Source organism: Conger conger, chromosome 12 (assembly GCF_963514075.1).
Source record: "Conger conger chromosome 12, fConCon1.1, whole genome shotgun sequence".
Lineage (NCBI taxonomy): Eukaryota > Metazoa > Chordata > Actinopteri > Anguilliformes > Congridae > Conger > Conger conger.
In genome coordinates, this window is record NC_083771.1 from 46,059,267 (window position 1) to 46,082,258 (window position 22,992).

The 22,992-nt window shown below is 48.9% G+C and overlaps 1 protein-coding gene across 1 annotated transcript; it reads right to left on the reverse strand.

Moving 5' to 3' along the window:
• Nucleotides 1-1,777: 1,777 nt before the first annotated feature.
• LOC133105583 (hypermethylated in cancer 2 protein-like) lies at nt 1,778-22,184 on the reverse strand. The gene is made up of 2 exons (XM_061215775.1): nt 22,104-22,184; nt 1,778-3,535 (listed from the first exon to the last, which is right to left on the reverse strand). The coding sequence occupies exon 2, from the start codon at nt 3,503-3,505 to the stop codon at nt 1,778-1,780; it is 1,728 nt and encodes a 575-aa protein (XP_061071759.1). The 5' UTR covers nt 3,506-3,535; nt 22,104-22,184.
• Between the last annotated feature and the right edge of the window lie 808 nt (nt 22,185-22,992).

Below are 22,992 nucleotides of genomic sequence, written 5' to 3' on the forward strand. Positions count from 1 at the left end.
TACAGCAATTAGTCAACATTCAAAGCCTCCCCCCTACAAAGTTCTTGGTCTAGGATAGAATTTTAAAAAGAAAAAACATTACAGGAAAATAAAATAATTTAGTGAGCTACACTGTATATTTACTCTCGTAGTTTTTTTTTTTTGCAAGTTTTTTTTATTTTGTTTTTTTACTTTGGTTATGGACTTCTCTAGTAAAGTTTATTTGTTAATCAGCTCCTTGACATTCATTATCTCTTTGGAACATAGTTCAGAAAAAAACTAACCTACTTTCAGCTATAGGCTCCAGGCAAGGAAATTACAGTACATTTTTGAGGAGGGACCCCGAATACTCAGTGTCCAAAAAGCTATCCTTTCCATTGACAAGAAAACCATGATCACCAGTAAACCTCAGAAACATCGCATGAAAACCTTTGTTGAGAGATGGGCAGGTTTAAAGCCTCATGTTAAAAGTTACTCTACAGACTTTATACATTTAATTACAATCAGGGACACCTCTGACATTTTCTCAGAGGAATCCATATATTGTTCTTAAAGATAAGAGGTAGCAAGGTTACAAGCCTATTCGTGTAGGCTTGTCTTTTTTTCTTTTTGTGAGGGGGAAAAGCTATACAAACCCAAAAACAAAAAGATGGTACCTACTCCTGACTATATCAAAAGACACCCCCCTCCCCCTCCAAAACAATACCACCACCCCACCCCTACAAGAAATATTCCTAGAACTTCCAGTTTAAACATTCACATACATTACAAGTTCTTTCAATAAAACGAGTACCACTAAGTTTTTTTCTTTCCTTTGCTGGAATAACCCTATAAGATCTATAAATGAAAATAATCCTCATGAATTCCAGACCCCCATTTCTAAAATCCTATCAAAAGGACCACAAGCAGGGTATAGTTGTGTACGTTGGGGTAATAAATGAACCTTCAGCCCACTCAGTTCAATGAGCCAGACTACATAATCTAACCCACAGTTTCTCCCCTTTATACACAGGTTAAATGGTGTGCATTCTTACCTTTAGGATACAAGATTCTATCACCTAACTTGCATGCTGGTAAAATGCCGTACGATTCAAGAGGCTTCGTTTCAGCCACCAGCAAACACCAGGGCGGGTTTGCTGCATTTCATTTCTGTATCCCTCTACAACTCACACTACATGACGCTACACCTGTCGGTAGTAAACTGGTCTACCTATTTCAGTGTGACTCGTTTTGGAGAAAGCGTAGACTTTGTTTTTGTTTTTTCTTTTTGGAGAAAAGGGTGGAAGGGGTTAGGGTTTTTGGTCATCTCAAGTGGTTGTGAGTGTTTGAGTACCCCAAGTCAACATTCACAGCGCGTAGTAAAACAAAAAAAATAATAATAATAAAACCGGAAAGCTGCACTTCCGCTCATCCCTTGAGGTTTACGGAAGAAGGGAGACCCCCCCCCCCCCCGCCCCATCTTCACCCAAAGCCTTGTGGGCCATGTGACCCACCGCCGTGGATGGCGAATGAGAGAGAGAGAGAAGTCTCTGAGGAATTTGTTGTGCGTGCCGGCCGGTCTCGATCGCGGAAAAGGAGGGAGGACACGGGGACGGACACGCGGTGCGTGTACGATTCTGGAGAAATAACCAGAAAAAAAAAAGAAAAAAAAAGAGGAGGATATGGAGAGTCTTTGGCTTTATGACGGGGGAGGGGGACGGGGGGGACGGGGAGGTGTGTGCATGCACAGGTGGCTGATGGGACGTTTACGGCGGGGGGGGGGGGGGGGGCCAGTTGGGCCTGACGACGGGAGGCTGCTTTACGTGGGGGACGTGTGCATGCGCAGGTGGCTGATGAGGTTGCGCTGCTGGGTGAACTTGCCGCCGCAGAGCTGGCACTCGTAGGGCTTCTCGCCGGAGTGCACGCGCATGTGCTCGGTCAGCCGGTACTGGCGCGTGAAGCGCATGCCGCACTCCTCGCAGGCGAAGGGCTTCAGCCCCAGGTGGCTGCGCATGTGGCGGGTCATGGTGCCGCGCTGCGTGAACATCTTGCCGCAGATGTTGCAGGGGAAGGGCCGGGTCAGCCAGTGGCTCTTCTCGTGCTGCCGCAGGGTCGCCGGGTCCTTGTAGCTCTTGCTGCAGACCGAGCACTTGAACGGGCGGGGCTCCGCGGCGACGGCGAAGGCCGCGGCCGGCGCGGCCGCTTGGGAGGACAGGTCCTCGGCCTCGGTCGCCTCCTTGGCGAAGGAGTCCTCCTCCTTGGCGTAGGAGTCCTCCTCCTTGATGTAGAGCTCCTCCTCGGTGTGCGTCTCCACGTGGGCGTTGAGCTGCTCCGAGCTGGGGAAGCCCTTGCCGCACGGGATGCACACGTAGAGGTTGTCGCCGAACGCCGGCTCGAAGCCCTCCTGCCGGAACACGTAGTTGACCCCGGGCCGGCGCCGGGCCCCGGCCCCCGCGCGGCCCCCGCGCCCCTCCGCCTCGCTCTGCCCGCTGTCGTCGCTGTGCTCCCTCCCGTTCTCCAGCCCGTCCTCGTCCTCGTCCTCCTCCTCCTCCTTGCAGACGAAGGAGCGGTCCGAGCTGAGGCTGCCGCCGCTGGAGCGCTGCTCGCCGGCCGGGTGCTTCTTGGCCGCCCGGCCGAGGCCGTTGGTCAGGACGGGACGGGCGGGGTCCTTCCCCGCGTCCCCGTCCCCCTCCCCCTCCTCTTTCTTGGGCCACTCCTTCTTGCGGGCGATCTGGCGGGAGCTCTTGCGCACCCCCAGGGCGGCCTGCCGCTCCTCCGGCCCCCCCGCCTCCCCCAGGTCCATGGGCTCGCCGTCGCCGCCCTGCTGGGGCTCCTCGAACGAGGCGCTGTTGGCGGTGGACGTCGAGCCGGGCGGGGACTCCAGCGGGGTGCTGCTGTTGGGGCTCACCTCGTCCGTCGCCGTGCCAACCGAGGGGCTCTTTTTGGACAGGTCCAGCCCCAGAGCCTGGTTCCTCCCGCCGCCCGGCCCCGCCCGTCCCGCGGAGTCGCCCAGCTCGTCGTCCGACGGCTTGTCGTTCGCCGCCGACTCGCCCTGGCGCTCCTTCTTCTCGCACCCCTTGGCCCCCGAGGGCAGGCGGGCCAGGACGACGGGCGTGGAGGAGAGCCTCTGCGTGCGGAGAGGGCGCCCCCCGCTGGGCGTGCAGGGCTTGGCGGGAAGAGGCCGGCCGTTGCGCTTGAGCTTCTTCCTGCACAGAGCCGCCAGGTCGTGCAGCTGGAGGTAGCTGGCCGCCGTCAGGAGGGCGGTGAAGTTCTGCTCGCCGGTCTGGTCGGAGGACACCAGCTTGCCCGTGTAGATGAAGTCCAGGATCTGGCGGAACACGGACGGGTTGACCATCTCCGTGTCCAGGTTGATGAGGTTGTCGTGGAGCATGAGGGACTTGAAGTAGATGCTACTGGCCGCCAGGATGTTCTTGTGCGCCCGGAAGAGCGCGTTCTCCACCACGATGATCACGTCGCACAGGAAGCCCTTGGCTCTTTGTTGGTTCAGCTGCAGCAGCAATTGTTTGGCATGATTTGGCAGTTCCATTTCCACCTTCTCTTCCCTCACCTGTACAACCTGGGAGCAAAGAGGGAGACCGGTAAGACTCAAAGGCGATCAAACAGAAACAATTTTTATGCGGCCACCCACCGTTACGTTCATTATAGAAACAAAGCTATACTTTGGACATTGCGGCATGCTCTTTAACAACACCTGAACAATTCTGGTGATGCCACTTTATGGGAAGTTGAGCAGAACGAAATGCAGAAATGTCCATTTACAGCTGGGTGATCGCCCAAGGCGATCCCAGGCCAGCTGGGCGATCTACTGCCTCCACCGTGTCCTGGGTGAACCCCTGGGTCTCCACCCAGGTGGACGTGCCTGGAACACCCCCAAACGGAGGCACCTGGGAGGGGGGCATCCTTATTAGATGCCCAAACCACCTCAACAAGACTCCTCTCCACATGGAGGAGCGGCAGTTCTACTGTGAGGTTGTCCCAGGTGGCTGAGCTCCTCGCCCTGCCTGAGGAGAGGAAAGCGCCCCACCGCCCCAGCCCTTGGGATGAGCCCCATGTCCACCGCTTGTGGCTGTGACCTCACTCTTTCAGTCACGACCCATATCACAGAGTAGGGACGACAATCGGCTGGTAAATCCGAGAGCTTTGGGTTTTCCCCACTGAGCTCCTTCACCACCACCGTCTGATAAAATGCCCACAGCACCTCTCTCTCCATCCCCTTTTCCCCTCACTCATGAATAAGACCAGGATATTTGAACTCCTCCACCTCGGGGCAGTTGAAGGGAACAAACTATCTTTTTCCTGGAGAGAACCATGACCGCAGACTTGGACGTGGTGCTGATCTATATCACACTCCGCTGCAAACCGTTCCAGTGCTCGTCACGGTACACTGAGGCCAAAAGGCCAACATCGTCGGCAAACAGCAGAGATGCCACCCCTCTGTCCCCAAACTGGACACACACAATACCAGGATAACAGGAGGGGAGAGACCCTTTGCGACACCCACATTGAACCAATAGGTATGATTTTTGTGCTTAAACATTGTCACAAGACCATTGTAAATCCCTTCCTGTGATAGAAAAAAGGCCGACACGTTGACTCACACCCTGCCTGTGTTTATCGTCCCTAAATTCAGGGTTTCAAAATGTACAGTTGTCGGGCCGACACTCTGTATCAAAACATTGTATAGCTGAACAACAATTCAAGCTCATTGGTTGAAAATTGGTTCTAATTGCCACAGCCAATGGCAGTTCAACGTCAGCACGTTCACAGAGAACGGGTGAGCTAAACAGTGTTGTGGTTTGAAGGTGTTTGTTGCTGCCGTTCCTCTCTTGACCGTTAGAAGTCCGAAATTAGCTATTGTACCATTACTGGGAGAGAAAAAAACACACACACACACATGCCCCTGCCCCTGGGCCTGGGCCAGAGGAACACAGGCCTCGGCAAACAGAAAGATGAACTGTCATGTGCTCAACCACACCCGCCAAACATCCTACTCTCCGTCTCTTATCTCAGTTAAAGAGCTGAAACGATCTACAGCATTGATGTATTCATTTCAACCGTCCTAGCTATTGACAAGGGCTACTCATCCCACAAAATTCTCATTCTAATTATTCTCTGAGACATAATAATCATTTTCATGTCCCAAAAATTTCCCTTGAAATAAACCAAAAAAAAACATTTAACTATAAGGCTTAAATTGTAAGGGCAAATTATAAGGCTCCTGAAGACTGGAACAACCTACCAACTTCTCTGAAAGCTCTGCAGCATTTAGGTTCATTTAAAAATGATCTTATCACTCACCTCACAACGGACTGCTCCTGTTAGCTGTCACTGTTTACTGCTGATATTGGCTATGAGCGGTCTAGTTCTTGGTGTGCATGGTGTGTGTGTGTGTGTGTGTGTGTGTGTGTTTTTGTCCTTTTACAGTGTAATTAGTAACTGTAACCATGTCTGATATGCATTGCATATTGTGTTGTATCTTATGCTGTATGTATGTATGTATATATATATGTATACACACACACATTTTTGGTTTTGTTTTTTTGTCAGGACCGCTTCAAAAACGAGATGGTACATAAAGGGATTTTATAACAGTATAAATACATCTCCTATATAGGTCTTTCCTGGGGATTTTGGGCCTTAATGAAGTTGATCTACACTCAGCCGAGACCGTTACCACTACACTCATCCACCTGGTCTTGAATAAAGTGTGACTTGTTCACAATTCAGATTTTTATTTTGGTAAACAGTTAGTATGTTTATTTTCAGCTGGCACTGGCAATAATTGTATTGTTCACGGAGAGGCTCAGAGGATCTGGCTACGGCTTGGGGATTCAACACATCTGAAATCTAAAGTACAGGGGCTTAAAGACGAGACCGGTCTGCTCGGCCGACTCGGAAAGCGCTCGGTAGTTTAACCGTTGTTCTGCCGTGGACCGTGTAGTCTCAAACTCTGCGTCATCGCAAGCACATCCTGGCCTGGAAAACCAGCTGTTCTGGTCACGATGCGTCACGGCAGATTTGAACCAGGCTTCAGGCATGAAGGACACTGAAGCTGGTGTGGGAAGTGCCAGTATTAGACATCCACAACACATTTACAGTTTGCCATTTATTCATTCATTCATTCATTCATCCATTATCTTAACCCGCTTATCCTGAACAGGGTCATTGGGGGGCTGGAGCCTATCCCAGTATACATTGGGCGAAAGGCAGGAATACACCCTGGACAGGTCGCCAGTCCATCGCAGGGTACACACACACCATTCACTCCCACACTCATACCCACAGGCAATTTAGACTCTCCAATCAGCCTAACCTGCATGTCTTTGGACTGTGGGAGGAAACCGGAGTACCCGGAGGAAACCCATATGAACACGGGGAGAACATGCAAACTCCACAGAGAGGCCCCGGTCGACGGGGATTCAAACCCAGGACCTCCTTGCTGCGAGGCGGCAGTGCTACCCACTGCACCATCCGCGCCACCCAGTTTGCCATTTAGCAGACGCTTTTATCCAAAGCAACTTGTAGTTGCTATTAGTCCCAGCAGGAGCCAATCCCCCCCCCCCCAGGGGAATGTGGCCTTCAGCTGCACTGGTCTTTCTGTGGCAACACTGGGGCTCAAACCACTAGGCTACAGGCCGTCTCATTTAGTGAGCAACAACATGGCAAAGAGATCCGACTGTCTCGATGTTGGGGTGTAAAGGACACGTGTACACCCAGGGGTCTGCAGCAGGGAAACGTTGGAACAACATTAAAGGTGTAAATGGCATTTAAAAAAAAAAAAGTTTTAAATAAAGCAGAAAGCAGACTGTAGACAGGAAATATAAACAGTTACTTCTGGGGTGTGTACGGGCTTGATTCAGAAATCCCACTCAACAAATACATTAAAAAAAATTTTTTTTTTTTTTTAATTATTCAAACCATGGACCTGCATTAGTGTACAACAAAAGTCATCAAGCGCCCCCCAAACTCCCAGCAACACAACCGATGAGCACAGCGAGTGAGGCATTGTCTCGCGCCCTGGGGGGGGGGGGGAATGGGGGCGCAGGAAATCTCCCCTCACCTGGAGCCCACACAACGCCCAGATACAGTGTCACCCTCTCTGCAGTGTACACATGTAATGTAGCCTTCCGGTTACAAAGGGGAGGGTTGGGGGTTGGAGAAATGAAGTAGCATTACCCCCCACCCCCCACCAGTATTGTTTTCAGAGCGCTACAGGAGCGGTCCTGCCACCCGTAATTACTGACCGGTAACACCAGATTAGTGACTTTGTTTGCGGATGTGCGCAGGGTGTGGTCGGGGGCCGGGGGCCGTGAGGGGGCGGGGGGGGGGGGGTGCTGTGGTGGGTGATGGTGACTGTGCTGCGTAACCTGATCTGGGAAAACTCAAAACCAGGGGGGTGTGGGTGTGGCGGAGCCTCCTGATTGGGTCAGCTCTACCTGGCAGGCTCAAGCTTGTACCCCGGAATTTGCATACACCCCCCCGCCCCCGCCCCCGCCCCCGCCCCCCCTCCTCCTCCTCCGTCCTCCTCCCCCGCACCCCACACCCTGGCACGCAAACAGAGCTTTGAGTTGAAGACACGGTAGTAGTAGTAGTAGCTGCTCCTCTCCGCTTGCTGTCCAGGTCTCTCGTACGGGGAGACAGAGCCCATCGGAGCCCGGGACAGCCCGTCCGCTCTCACTACCTTGTCACTACCCATTACTTTTTTTCACAGCAACAACAAATAAATAAATAAATAAATAAATAAATAGGTCGACGGATAGATCGTTGTCATTCATACAGCGCTTCTCTAGACACTCAAAGCGCTTTACAGTGGTGGGTGGGGGGGGGGGGGGGGGTGGGGGAGCACCCGGCCGGGTTAATGCATGGCGGCCATTTTGCGGCAGAGCAGAATGTTCACCAGAGAGGGGAGGATGAGTAGCATTAACGGTCCCAGTGCCCTGTATGTGAGGAAGGGCCGGAGTGGGCTACGGAGGACTTCAAAGCCAGCTGGGTGACTGATAATGGCAGAAAGCCTGGCGGACAACTTTTCACCGAATATGAAAATCAAAAAAAAAAAAAAGAAAAGAAAATGAGCAAAATGGCAGCATGAAAGTCTTTCTGCATCAGTGGCATTGGCTGCATGGGCAAAGGGCCACACACTGTGAGGCCCACAGTGCACAACTGTTTGGGACACATATTAACCTGCAGGCAACATGGAGAGAGAAAAAAACTACAACAGATGAGCAGAAACTTAAAGTTGCAGGGGCCTAGTTTGGTTAAATGAAAAAAGACCCAAGTTTTTTTTCTTTTTTCTTTTTTTTTTTGACAGGACGTTGCACCTGGTTCCTTGAGGTGTTTACAGAGAAACCTTTAGACGCCTTGCATATACAGCCGCTGCATTTGAATGCTCGTCCGTTTGTGGAAGCTGGAGTAGCCGTATATATGCCTGAGGAATACTATCTGGAAGTTTCTACGTCACCGAGGCGTCAGGCCGTGCCTAAGGACACGTACAGCTGGTCAGAATGTCTCTACTCTGTGCCCTTATGTTTTAGTCCCTTCCCCACATCACACTACATTAGCTATTCAGCTGATGCCTTTATCCAAGCCACTTACAGTTGATTAGACTAAGGGCAAGGGCCTCCCTCAATGGCTCACAGATCTTATTGTGGCTATACTGGGCTTTGAACCACCAACCTTTTGGGTCGCAGTCAAGCAACTTGGCCACAAGCCACAGAGACTCCTATTACATGGCATTTAGCAGACGCTCTTATCCAGAGCGACGTACAGCAAAGTGCAGATCAAACAGTACAAGTATAAGTGCGAAGAGGACCTGAGAGGACAGTACAGTTCCGAGTCCTAGTGTAAACATAGATACAATCAGAACCCTTGAAGAGTACAATCAACTTCCAAACTAGCATACCACAGTTGGCAGCTAGAATACCCAGAGTACAACAATACAACAGCCAATAAAAAACAACAATATCTATACAAGTAACAATATCTATACAATCTATACATAAGTGCCATTACAGTCTAAGGCTAATCACGGTGGTGAGTTGATTTTTGTGCCAATTATATTTAGATGATATGCCACTTTGTCCCGTTTCTTTTATTCTAATTCTAACGTAAAACACTTTGAATTGCATTCTGTATGAAATGTGCAATACAAATAGACATGGTTTGCCTTACTGTGTGAAATTATGTAGTTATGAAATTATACAGAAGGAGTAATGTCATCCAAAACACTGGTAACTGTCATTCACTGAATTAATGATAACTGTTCAGTACCTAGTAGCTAACATGACTGAGTGCTCCAGTTTGATAGCTAGGTTAATGTTCATGTTTTTTGTCAAATACAATACTCATTTGGTTAAAGCTCAAAAAGGCTCACTAAGTTAGCTAATGAAGTGATTTTCAATGAGTTTCAAAATGCACACAGTGCATTAATCAGATGTTAAAATAACAGACTGCTAGACATAAGACACACCAACTATGCTCTACTGCCTGGAAGAACACAAACCTTGAACAAACTGACCAATCATTGGCCAAAACCCAATCACGTTGCACAATGTCTCCCACAAACTCGATTTCAACACCTTTAGGTAACCACTAGCGGGGTTGTCAATGCCATCTATTTGGGTTCTCATTTTTTGTTTTCCCTACAGGCTACGGGGCAGATGAAAGCAATAGGTCTGAAATCTCACCCAGCCAATCACAAGTCACTTCAGATCACCACCTAGCCAATCACAAGTCACTTCAGATCAGTGAAATGACGACATCAGGGCATGTTTTCAAGCACCCTGTAGCGCTGGTTTAAGCCCCAGTGTGGCCGCAATAAGATCCACACAGCTGTCGGGCCCTTGAGCAAGGCCCTTAACCCCACATTGCTCCAGGCAATCAACTGTAAGATAAGCTAAATAATTAATGAGTATATATTGGGCCATAATATAATTTGCTAAAATTCTGAAATTACACAGTGCATCTTTAACAATGTCAGCTGACCGAAATACTCTTTGGAGAAAGAGTGCTTGTGTTGTAAATGGTAAATGGTTGGCATTTATATAGCACCTTTATCCAAAGCGCTGTACAATTGATGCTTCTCATTCACCCATTCATACACACACTCACACACCGACGGCGATTGGCTGCCATGCAAGGCGCCGACCAACTCGTCAGGAGCATTTGGGGGTGAGGTGTCTTGCTCAGGGACACTTCGACACAGCCCGGGGCGGGGGATCGAACCGGCAACCCTCCCGACTGCTCTTACTGCCTGAGCCATGTCGCCCCCAGTTTCTGTCCGTTTGCCGATAGCGGGTGAAAGACCGGAGAGAGTCGGTAAAATCCATCAGGCATTTCCATAGCGACGCACCTATAACAAACCATATTTATCCGAGCTCAGCTGAGGCACAGCGCAGATCAGCTACAGAGGCAGGGAGTCCGAAACCCGCAAAGCGTCAGCGATCGCATTCACAAAACCAAGCAGCAGCGTTAGAAAGCCAGCGTTAAAGGCGCAATTTCTGACTTCTAACGGTCGAGAGAAGCACCAACAAACACCTTCAAACCACAACACTGTTTATATCCCTCCCCCTTCTCTGTGAACGCGCTGACGTTGAAACGCCATTGGCTGTGGCAATGAATTATTGTACAGCTATACAATGAGTGCGCCGGCACGTCAACTGTATATTTTGAAACCCGAATTTAAGGACTATAAACACAGGCAGAGGGTGGGTCAACATGTCACTGAGCCTTTTGCAATGATAGGAAGGGATAGGAATAGGATAGAAATGGTCTTGTAACAATGTTTTAACACAAACAACTTTCAAACGGGTTTAAACATCTACCGCCAGACCGGCAAATGAACCAGCTGCTCTTTCAGGCAAATGATGGCGCAAGCAAGTTTAGTTGGTCACATTTTAGGAAAATCCCTCCCCCCCCCCCCCCCCCCCCACAGATAAGCCATCGAATCGTTATCAGGAGGCAGTCTCACACAAACAGCGTTTTTCTTTCGACTCACTTTCAACGTTATCACCAGCTGCAGGGAGATGTGTCTTGTGAGATAGTCTATAAATAACCCCGTTATAGGGGATGCAGTCCTCCTTACCAACGGCAATCGACAGCGACCACAAAGCCCTCCATTCTGTCCGAGTGTATTCCTGTCCTTTCAACTTCTTTAAAAATGTCTTACGGCGAGCTCGGCCTATTTTGAACGCGACAAGTAGCCTTTTTCCATATCAACTGCAGTTCATTCGGTAAAGCTTCATTTTACAGCCCGTTAATTACCTCGTATTTACCGGGAAAGTACCGGGTACTTATTAGGCAACTATTTTGATGGAAGTACTATGAAATGCGCTGTAAAAAAAAACAAAAAAAACGTACTTACATAGGAGGTACCTATGGTACTTCCAGACTTTGTTTCATAGTACTTACCACTGACTGAAATCAAAGTTGTTACCAAATATTTATACAAGTAATTAAATAAATAATGTGTATTTTTTTTAGCTGACGTTTTTTCCCCAAAGCGGCTTACAGTTGATTAGACTGAGAAGCAATGCAGGGTTATGGGACTTGCTCAAGGGCCCCAACAGCTGTGTGGATCTTATCGTGGCCACACGGGTGCTCGAACAGCCAACTTTCTGGGTCCACCGCAGCCGCTAGGTTGCAGGCTTCCCCTAAGTGGCTGTGCATTTGCTCAATAATTACAAGGTAATTAACGGACTGTAAAATGAAGCGTGCATGCCGCCATTTTTTTCGGTCTCTCCCTTCAAGAGAACCCCCCCCCCCGGCTTCCGCAGACAGCACTGCGCAGTCTGTCGCTCCCGTAGCTTTTTGGCACTGCAGCAGCGCAGATACGGCACGATCGCCTCCACAAAGACCACGCTCGGCGCGGGGGAAAATCCAAGATAATCACTCGCTGCTGCTACTTTCAACGACGTGCTGACAGTTTGGCGGTCAGCTCTCCTAGCGGCGGCCCACGGTGGGGAAACGAAAGCGGTCCCCTTCCTCTTCCTCTTCCTCTTCCTCTTCCTCCAGCCGGAACTGGAACGGATAAGAAAAATCACGAACCCAACCCGCGGACTGCCCCCCCCCCCCCCCCCTCACGATTTCGCAAGGACGGCCTCACACCACCTGAAAGAGGACCTTTCGATGCGCGCCGATTGTTAAAATGACGCTTTCTGCAAGTGACAAGTTTCGAAATGGTCTTGCAGGCCGGACCTACATTTAGAAATCGGAAGTAAAACATTTTCTGATAAGTGCCGACTGTCACGCCGCGCACAGTCATCCCAAGGGCAGCCGTAGGAACGCGGCACCCACACCGATTCAGGTTCAGGTGAGGTTCAGAGCTCTGGCCAGAGGAGAGAGCCACAGGAGGCAGGCAGGAGCAGAACACTGGCAGCAGTGAAGGGACCCACTCGCTTATGAAATTATACAGAAGCAGTGATGTCATCCAAAACAATGGCTGCCATCAATCACTTGCAACTGTTCAGTAACTACTAGCTAACATTACAGCGTGTTCCAGTTGGATAGGTGGATCAGTGTTCCTGTTCTTTTGTCTCACACAGACGGTCAGTTAAATAAAGCTCACGTATGCTCACCGAGTTGTCCAACGAAGCCATTGTCGAGGAGTTTCAAAACGCACACCGCAGAGGCCAATCAAACGAGCTAAAAAGAAGCTTAAAAATGACAGACTGCTAAACTTAAAAAGCACACACAAGCTATGCTTAACTGACCCCCTGACCCCTCCCCCTGTCCCCTCAAGGTCCTGGGGGAGCACACACCCCTGGGCAAGCCCCGCCCCCCCCCCCCATCACTGTCACACAACTGCCAAGCTGCAGTCCAGCGGTCACACTACTGAGCCTTCAACAACCGGGGGGCTGAACAGAGGAAGTCCCCCTTCCCCCCCAACAGCCCCTCTGAAAAACCTGTTTGCGCAAAACCCACCCAAAAACTCGCACACCTCCCCCAAAAGCATAGAACTCGCTCACCTCACCCGAAACCTAAAAACTCGCTCACCTCCCCCAAAACCCCCCAAAACCCCCCAAAAACTCACTCACCTCACCCGAAACCCAAAAACTCACTCACCTCACCCGAAACCCAAAAACTCGCTCCCCTCACCCAAAACCCAAAAACTCGCTCCCCTCCCCCAAACCCCAAAAACTGGCTCCCCTCACCCAAAACCCAAAAACTCGCTCCCCTCCCCCAAACCCCAAAAACTTGCTCCCCTCACCCAAAACCCAAAAACTCGCTCCCCTCACCCAAAACCCAAAAACTGCAGGCTCCACCAAGCTCAGCTCACAATCTCTGCCATGTTTAATGAAACACCAATCAGATGCCACAATCCTCACCCGGCTCTTTTTGTTTGAGTACGTCGCACTACACTACATCAAGGGCCCAACAACTGAGCTACAACAGGGGGCCACCAGCCTTGCGGGTCCCTGGCGCACCTTAACCACTAGGCTACAGGCTCCCCCCAGAGTTATTTTTTTGTTTTTTGTAGCCCCTACGAGTATTCACTGTTAGATGTTCACTGATTAATCAACACTGACACTGTACATTTTACTCAGAGGACATTAACACACACCCCTCCCCCCCCTCTCTATTAATTGGACTGGAATTGAACGATTAAAGCAGATTATTTATTGTCATCGCTTAGTCATTTGTGTATCTTTGCCTTCCACTTACCATGCCCCCACCCGGCTGTCTAATGACTGCTGATTTAACTGCCTAAATAACCCTTCCTCTCAGCGAGTGTCTGGCACAAAATGGCCGCCGTGTCTTAAGGCCAGTTTACAGTACAGTGACAGAATGACGCTCGACTGAAACTGCTTTTGTGAAAGCTGTATTGTTGTACAACAGACTGTGGTCGTCGTTGTTGTCCATCGCTCCCCAATTCCTCAAAAAATTGCGTTGAAATCTTTAAAAACTAATATGAAACTCATTTGTGTCATTTATTTCATTATTGAACTATTAACGATTTCTATATTAACCATATACCATATATATCGCTGCCAACATATAATGAGTGTTTTGGCTTCCCAAGAATTACACCCGTGTGTAGTGCCTTGCGCTTAATATTTGTGCACATGCACCATTTTTCTGTTATGAAAACTGGACATTTACAAGCCAAATTTCCTAACCAGTTCCCATTCCGAAGACCTGGATCTTCTACTGACGCTTACAGTTCCAAAGGGGCAAAGGATGGGTTTCTCGCCCGTTTAGTAATACTGTACGTATTCACTTACACGGGGATATGATGCACATAAGCCAGCTTAGGGTTGATTTATGCACTGGTGCGGTGTTTTACTGTGCTGTGCCAAGTCATTTTTGTTTTGAGTCACTTCAGAAACACAGGGTTGACTTTGCTCCAGTGGCAGGGCTCCAGTTCCACCACATGTCAAACTGCACACTGCGAAGTGTGGCAAAGCAGAATGGCAGGTTCCCCAGGAATATTTTCACTTAAAAATTCCTGTCAGTTTTTGAAAATCTGCCGAACCGCAGACAGGTATTTCAAGCCCTGCTCAAAATGGGCACAAAAAAAAATGATAATACCTGCCACTTATCCCAAACCCACCTTTCTTGCTTTTTTCTTTTTTTTTTTTTTTTTACCTGCAAGCTTTTAGCCGAGAATCACATCCAACACCCCTATGGCAAATGAAGGAAATGACACTGAACATTCAAACAAACGTTCATTTACCTGGGAGCCACACACTGCCTGCTGATAAGATCCTATCACTCTAAGAGTGTGCACTCCCACAACCCCCCCCCACCCCCCCACCCTGTCCGCTCACACGAAGAGGCACTACGAACGCCCTCCCCAGAACACGGCGTCTTGAATGAAGACGCAGCCAGGCGAACTCGTGGGTGTTAACGGCCAACCGCCTGTCCGATGTTGCGACATCCCCAACGGCTGCGGACATTACAGGCCCGCGCGGGCGCGTCAGCGCTCTCTTCCTGGCTGTGTCGAAAAAACGCCGACGAAACGTTCACAAACAGCGCTGGCGCGGTCCCTGGTCCTCCCCCCCCCCCCCGCCTCCGTCCCCGTCCCCGCCCCCGCCTCCGCCTCCGCCTCCAGCGCTCAGCTCTCCGTGTTAACATTTAGCAACGTCACCCGATAATTATGCAAAAACATACGTCGTGTCAAGTAGGAATTTTTTTTTTTCTTTTTTTTTTTTTTTTTTACATACAGCTAAAATATGCACGCTTCTGTGAAAACGGATCAGTACGGAGCACAAACCTGAAAGGTCTCGGACGATACGAAAAGCTGAAAAACGTTTAAGCGCCAGTGTGTCACCACACTGTGCAGACCAGCGCTAACCGGGGAGTCCCAATCAGAGACGAACTACACGCATTCCACGTTCAGTTCTCCACGACACAACCCCCCCCCCCCCACTCCCACTCCCACTCCACACCTCCCAGCTCAGAATGGCTGCAGCCCCGTGGCCTTGTGACTAAGGCACAGGACCCGGAAGGTTGGTGGTTCAAGCCCCGATGTACTTTAGCTACGATAAGATCCGCACAGCCGCGGGGCCCTTGAGCAAGGCCGGTAAGCCCACACTGTGTCCCTGTTTTCATGTTACGGACGCATTTCCGTAACACAAACACAAGCGTGCCTGACTAAGGCGCTGCCAGGCTGGACGGCGCCGCAGGCCAGAGGAGCAGGGCATGCTGGGAACTCCAGCACAGCTGCCGCACGCCTGGGCCTCTTTCCAATCTCTTACTCTTCCTCCCATCTTCCTCGCTCCTGTTCTCTGCCTGACCCGTAAATCCATCCGGAAGGTCCGCCATCTTAAAGAAAGTTCCTTCCAAGCAGTTCAACGTCCATTCAAGGAGCCGGGGAGCCAAAGTTTTCCTGAGCGAGAAAGCGAGCGCGTCGGGTGCGGAGGTATTTCTCCGGAATGCGTGACACATAAATGGACGAGCTGTGGATCCACCTTCCCCCTGTCTGTAACTGACCGGTGGATCCACCTCTCCCCACCTGCCACGTCTGTAACTGACCTGTGGATCCACCTCTCCCCACCTGCCACGTCTGTAACTGACCTGTGGATCCACCTCTCCCCACCTGCCGCGTCTGTAACTGACCTGTGGATCCACCTCTCCCCACCTGCCATGTCTGTAAGTGACCAGTGTATCCACCTCTCCCCATCTGCCACGTCTGTAACTGACCAGTGGATCCACCTCTCCCCACCTGCCGCGTCTGTAACTGACCTGTGGATCCACCTCTCCCCACCTGCCACGTCTGTAACTGACCTGTGGATCCACCTCTCCCCACCTGCCGCATCTGTAACTGACCTGTGGATCCACCTCTCCCCACCTGCCGCGTCTGTAACTGACCTGTGGATCCACCTCTCCCCACCTGCCATGTCTGTAAGTGACCAGTGTATCCACCTCTCCCCATCTGCCACGTCTGTAACTGACCGGAGGATCCACCTCTCCCCACCTGCCACGTCTGTAACTGACCAGTGGATCCACCTCTCCCCACCTGCCGCGTCTGTAACGGACCTGTGGGTCCACCTCTCCCCATCTGCCACGTCCGTAACTGACCTGTGGATCCACCTCTCCCCACCTGCCGCGTCTGTAACTGACCTGTGGATCCACCTCTCCCCATCTGCAACCGACCTGTGGATCCACCTCTCCCCACCTGCCACGTCTGTAACTGACCGGTGGATCCACCTCTCCCCACCTGCCACGTCTGTAACCGACCTGTGGATCCACCTCTCCCCATCTGCCACGTTCAAGCCGCCGTTTGAAACGAGGTCATTGCCTCCGTCGGTTTTACTCGACTCCCCCTGCCTTCACCGCTCACTTTTTTTTTCTTTTTTTTTCTCTTTGCCTCCCCCCGATGGGCGGAGCTCGGAGCGAGAACAGGAAGGAGGAGGTGAGACACCGCTGATCGGAAAGAGCCTGTGGTCTCTGCCTGAAGTATGCGGCTCATCTGTAACCCGTTTTCTCCGCGCACGCCACCCTCAAATGCACACACGTGCGCGCACACACACACACACACCGGGCCCCTCATGTCCCAGTCTGACACAAGCTATCCTCAGAGACATTCTCCACCTTTCCCAAAAACCCATGCCAGCTCTTTCTGATTCAGTCACTCATCTTTTTAAATTTTATTTAAAAAAACAGCCAATGCATTCCGTTGCGCAATGTCGTCATTGCAACACAATACATTTTCTTTATAGAGTGGCAATATGACAAGTTGGCACACCTGATTCTACTCATTAGCAGCTTGACAAGATCACTAGCTGTTGCATGAGGTGTGGCTTTGTTTGGGTTGGAGTGAAAGCCTACAGGATGGTAGATCTCCAGGAACAGGGTTGGGCAGCCCTGCTCTAGCTGTTGAAGTGGTGCTTTGTTTGGGTTGGATTGAAAACTGTAGATCTCCAGGAACAGGGTTGGTTTCAGCTGAATTAAAGAATGTGGTGGGGGAAAAAAAAGGAATCATAAAAACAGCTGACCAATATTTCTGGAGCGGTCTTGAAATGTTGAGGTTCCCCCAGTAGTGTGTGTGTGTGTGTGTGTGTGTGTGTGTGTGTGTGTGTGACGGACTCTCCTGTCCGAAGCCAAAAGCGCGTCACTGGGATCAGTGTGTTGTTGCACGGCTGTCTCCTGCCTTGTGATCCAGTGCAACTGGCACGAAAAGCCCTGCACACATCAGAAGCACTGCGCACATTTAGCTTGTCTCCACAGAGGAAGCCATTTTAGTTCTTTATGGAACCCCTTATGGTCAGCAGAACTGGTTCAATTACATAATTGTTTCGGAGTCAAATGCTCTTCTGTGTTCGACTGGCCTTGCCTGGTGCAAGTGAGCCAAACGAGAGGACCAGAAGGCAGGGTTTGCACTTTGAGAGCACTTAATAGGTTGCAAGGGACCAGACAAGCTCAGTAGTAAAAGCGCAGAAAAGTATTAAAAATCCAAAACAATGACATATCTGACCCAGGTTTAATGGTAAGTGTGGAAATTTTGAAAGCTCCCATTTTGCCTGAAAAAAACCCCCCAAAAAAACCCCTTAAACTAGATATGGTTCCTCCCAAGAGGAGCTTTTTACAGCTCTTTCTTCAGGGAGAGCAGCATGTAATCAGCTGCTTTAACTGAGCAATTAAGTGAAGATTAATATCGAACACCAGTAGATCCTGTGGCTCTCCCGGACCAGGGTTGAAAACCCACAGTATTTACCCACAATCTAATGCACAGACATACTGCAGATAGCCTCTTTAGACTGGCCATAGTTAATCCACTGGTGTAATAATTACCCTTCTATTATTTACGATATTTATTACACATTCCAGAAGAAGAGCTCGGGAGGTAATCTTCGATCCCCCGAATTGTCCCTGAGCGAGACACCTAACCCCCAAATGCTCCTGACGAGCTGGTTGGTGCGGCCTTGCATGGCAACCAGTTGCCATTGGGTGCATGAATGGGTGAACGAGAGACATTAATAGTAAAAGCGCTTTGGACAAATGTGCTATATTATTGAGGTCCATTTACCATTTAGACTAAATATTTTCCTCAGACTCCAGGGTTAAAAAAAAAAAAAAAAAAAAAACACCTACCGCATATGAAATGCGTGTTCAGGCGTTTTCAATGTCATTTTTTCCGCGGGGTTCAGCAGTCAGACCTGGGCTTTTGCTCACGCCTATCACATGGCCACCCACCACGCCGCATTAGGGGCCGAGACAGAGAACCAGAAACTCAACTCCCGCCCAACCTCTAGGGTTACGCTCTCGGACACGCCGCTGAAAGCCCAGGCTCCATGGGCCGCGGTCACTCTATACCTGCGCAAACAGCTTCTCCGTAAAGAAAGGGCTCCACATAAATGAGTGATCTGGCTATCACCGCACGCCTTCTTCCAGATAACGCTCGAGTAAAATTTAGGTTTAACGCAATGCTAGAATTGACAAACAGATCCACTCACCTGGAAAAAAAAAAAAAAAAAGCTTTGATAAATGACATTATATAGACTGTAGTTATATGTACAGGTAGTTATATGTAGATGTAGTCATATGTACAGGTAGTTATATGTACTAGTAGTTCAAACTGTGAAATCGACAACAGCCAATGTGGCACTGGCCAAAATACTCCTGTGTCTACAAAAGAGGTTAATGTGTTAAAAGAAACGGATAAAACTGGTATTGGGTTTGTATATGAGGAGCAGAGTGGTCAGTTAGCAGGAAAAGAAGGCTACTGGCGCATGACAATGAATAATCCCGCAGCTGTAGCTCCAGGTTTGGACTTTTCATTTGTCTCAATAATAAAATGTAAAAAAAAATAAAAAAAAATAAAATAAAAAAGGAGCCAGCTTGTCCAGTATATTGTGCCCCTGTTTCTTCGATATATTAAAAATACATATGCCATCTGCAACCGGTGTGGAAATTCCCCAGCTTTTGCCTCCCCTAAAACAAATGCAGTGTATATGCAAACGTTCGTTCAACACAGTAGCCTTATGAATTGCCCCAAATTTGAATTTCAAAATTGAAATTTCTAAATGCATAACTTTTAAAAAAAGAAAATTCATTAAAAAAGTAAATTAAAAAAACAGTAATGAAAATGGAGCAGTTTAACCTGTAATCTTAAATGATTAGAACAAATAATCTGCTCTAATCCTGGCATCAGTGGTACAGGGGATTGATCTAAGAATGATCATGCCCTTTTCACATGCTTGCTGCCAACCAACAGCACAACAATAATCACACACACACAGAAGCACACATGCATGAGCATACACGCACACAAATGCACCCCCGCCCGCCCGCCCCCCCCCCCCCCCCCCACACACACACACACACACACACACCCCCAGCTATGTCTCCATCCGTTTGCGAGCACCGGTGTTTGTGTTTACCAGCAGGCAGTACAGTGGGCAGCAGTACGAGGACCCCATTAACCCTGCTGCCTGTGTGCGCCCGTCCTTGTGACCAGTTATATCCATTAAGTCACTAATATACTTATAGTAAGCACAAGAGTCCCCTATTCCAGGGTAAACAACTGCCCCAGTCTCTCCCAGGCCTGCCAGATCAGCGCCAGCGTCTGGGGGGGGGGGGGGGGGAGGCTTTCCTCATTAGTCCCACGATCCTGAATTGGACGGCAACGGTCTCTGCGTTTATCGCCGCATTCTCACCTGCAATCAGCTGGCCGAAGCGCTTTGTGTGTGTGTGTGTGGTTTTGAGAGCCTTTAGTTGATGATTAGGATAAAGAAAAAAAGATATACCTATTAGAAACAAATGAGGGGAAAAGTCGCATCACTGAAGCCTGATGTGGCAATTAAGCCAATTGACTGATTTGTCGGCTCAGCAGACACGAGAGAGCGAGAGAGAGAGAGAGAGAGAGAGAGAGAGAGAGAGAGAGAGAGAGAGAGAGAGAGAGAGAGAGAGAGAGAGAGAGAGAGAGAGAGAGAGAGAGAGAGAGAGAGAGAGAGAGAGAGAGATAATTCGTTTTGTTGCGGACTGTTTTTCACGGACAGCTTCACGACACAGCCATGGACACTTTTGACAGGCCACTTCCGCCATTCTACCCAAATCGCAATACCAGTGAATGAAGGCGCGGCGCTGGTACCGGAAGCACTCATGACCTTACCTAGGGTCTCCCCCCCGCCCACTGGCTACTTTATTTTTCTTCCAAACACAGTAGGGCGACTGCCATTCACAACCGAGCCCAGCGTTTCTGCCCATGTAGTAGTAGTAGTAGGTGGTTACCGTCATTTTGTGGTCAAAATAACATCATCGAATTTGTTCAACAATGTCATAATTCACAAAAGTAAAAAACTGCAGGTAAATCTGTTGCAAAAAAACAAAAACATAAACAAAACGACTATACATATTAGGTTATGGGTGATTAGATCTACAGGCCTACACACAGCGAATAATGCGAAGCGTCGGACTTATGCCGTTCTTTTGTCAAGTGAAACTGCCCATATACACCAGAAAGCTAGATGTCCTTCCAGTCAATGCAACCCGATACAAACCACGGACGCCTCAATGAACTTGTCAATCATACAAGTATTCCCCATTCTGAATGAACACGCTCCAGATCACCACTTTAAGAGCAGCGTGATTATGTAGCCTACGTATACAAAAAAATATGTCCCCAAGGAGACGCGCTTCAGATGTTACACCATCAGCAAATGCACCGTAAAGACATAGCAACATATGCGTCTTTAATCAAGCCAACCTGTCATATTCATTCTTTGCGTAAACTTCCAACAATAACAACAGCTACATAAAAACAAGTCAATCGTTGTGCATATTTGTAACAACTCGCATCAGATCTTGTCCAGGAAGAGATAACTCCCGTGTTACCAGACCTTTACATCAAAGCCTTGGATGATCGACAATACTCCTTGCCAGAGAGAACAATGTTTAGGCTATACTTCCGTCCGTATGCGCTTCGAGAAGACATACACACCCGAATGCACGTATAAAGACAGCGATTACTGCACTTGATAATGTTGATAATGTACAAAACGATACAATACCTGGTTCAGTGGATAGCGCCCGTAGCATATTCAAATGTAGTCGATTAATTTAAATGGACTGTGTCGATTGTCCGACTACAGCTCAATTACATTTCTTATCATATCTTGCACATTGATGCGATTTCGATGCCAACCTCGCACTGCGCATTGGGTATTCTAAAGGCATGCACTACTTAAAGAAAAAAGCGTGAAAAAACAGAGAACGGGTGTCCCCATAATTGCTCACCACGAGATGAAACGGAGCCTTGCTTGCGCTTAATTGAAATTGCCAGTTCACCAAGCTACACATTCACAAATGCGGGCTTCCCAAGAGATGGAGCTTCTAAAACACGTATAAACAAAATCAAATATTTGCATAACAACATGCAAGTAGCCTAATACTCACTCAAATTTGCAGCGCCGTGTTCGCGGAGCCTGTATGCTAGCGATAGCATCGCGGGTTTAGCAAGACAACCCGAAGCAACCACAGCTTGCCAAGCTGGTAAAACTGGCTCTCTGCGAGTAGGCATTAGACAAGAGAAGCCCCTATTTACTGGCATACGATAGCAACCAAAAATCGGGTAAATCTTGCATTTTTACGCGCGGCGCAAACACAATCCGACCCAAGATCGCACCCCGGACCCTCGCAGCAACATTCTGCGCGCCCCAAAAATAGCAGAAAGGATATTTCGATACCTTAATACATCGGTAGGAGTGTTCTCAGTTTACCACCCTGCTCTCTCATCTCACAACCTTCCGAGCGCCATCTTGCAAGCTTGTGACGTTGGGATCTCTCACCCCTGACCCAAATTTGAATGGAAGCCGATCGAAGGGGGTGGGAGAGGGGAAAAAACCCGCAGCCTGTGCCAACGCAGAAGTGTTTCTGCGGAGAGATACCCGGCAGCTCATTCTCTCTGGTCTCACCAAGTAAATGTTCTTTGTTATCACAACAAGGGATACCATAATCACATATGGATTTAGCGTCGATTTATTCAATATGAATAAAACAAAGAAGTCTGCTGATGCGTCAGAATGGCTAAATCATATTCTTTATCTCCATCACTGTACCACGGTGGCACAAGGAAGAGGAAAACCTACAAATCCAATAGCCTTTGTCAGAATACGATGAATACAGCCGCATTTTCTTTAAGATTATTGTTTTAATCGCGGCCGCGCAAAGCCCGCTCAGAAAACATAAAATGAAGGAATAAATCCCTAATTTATTCCGAAATCTCATGACTCCGCCAGGTCCAGTTTCTGTTTTTTTTTTTTTGCGAGCATGGACAGCAGTCGGATATATTGTTTATAAATACGTAAGTAAGTAAATAAATAAATAAATAAATAAATAAATAAATAAATAAATAAATAAATCTAGCATCTTCAGTCTCCAAAGGTTTATGAAACACAAACACAAATCACAGGAACATTGTGAAACTGACAAGAAACCAGAACTGCATGGAAATTAAACTGTTCACTGACGTTTAACACAACAGCCTTTCAATCCTTTAGTAAAGATACATTCACATACACGCGGAAGTACAGTCACATATGAGCACACATACAGACACAGTCCCCATCCAAAATA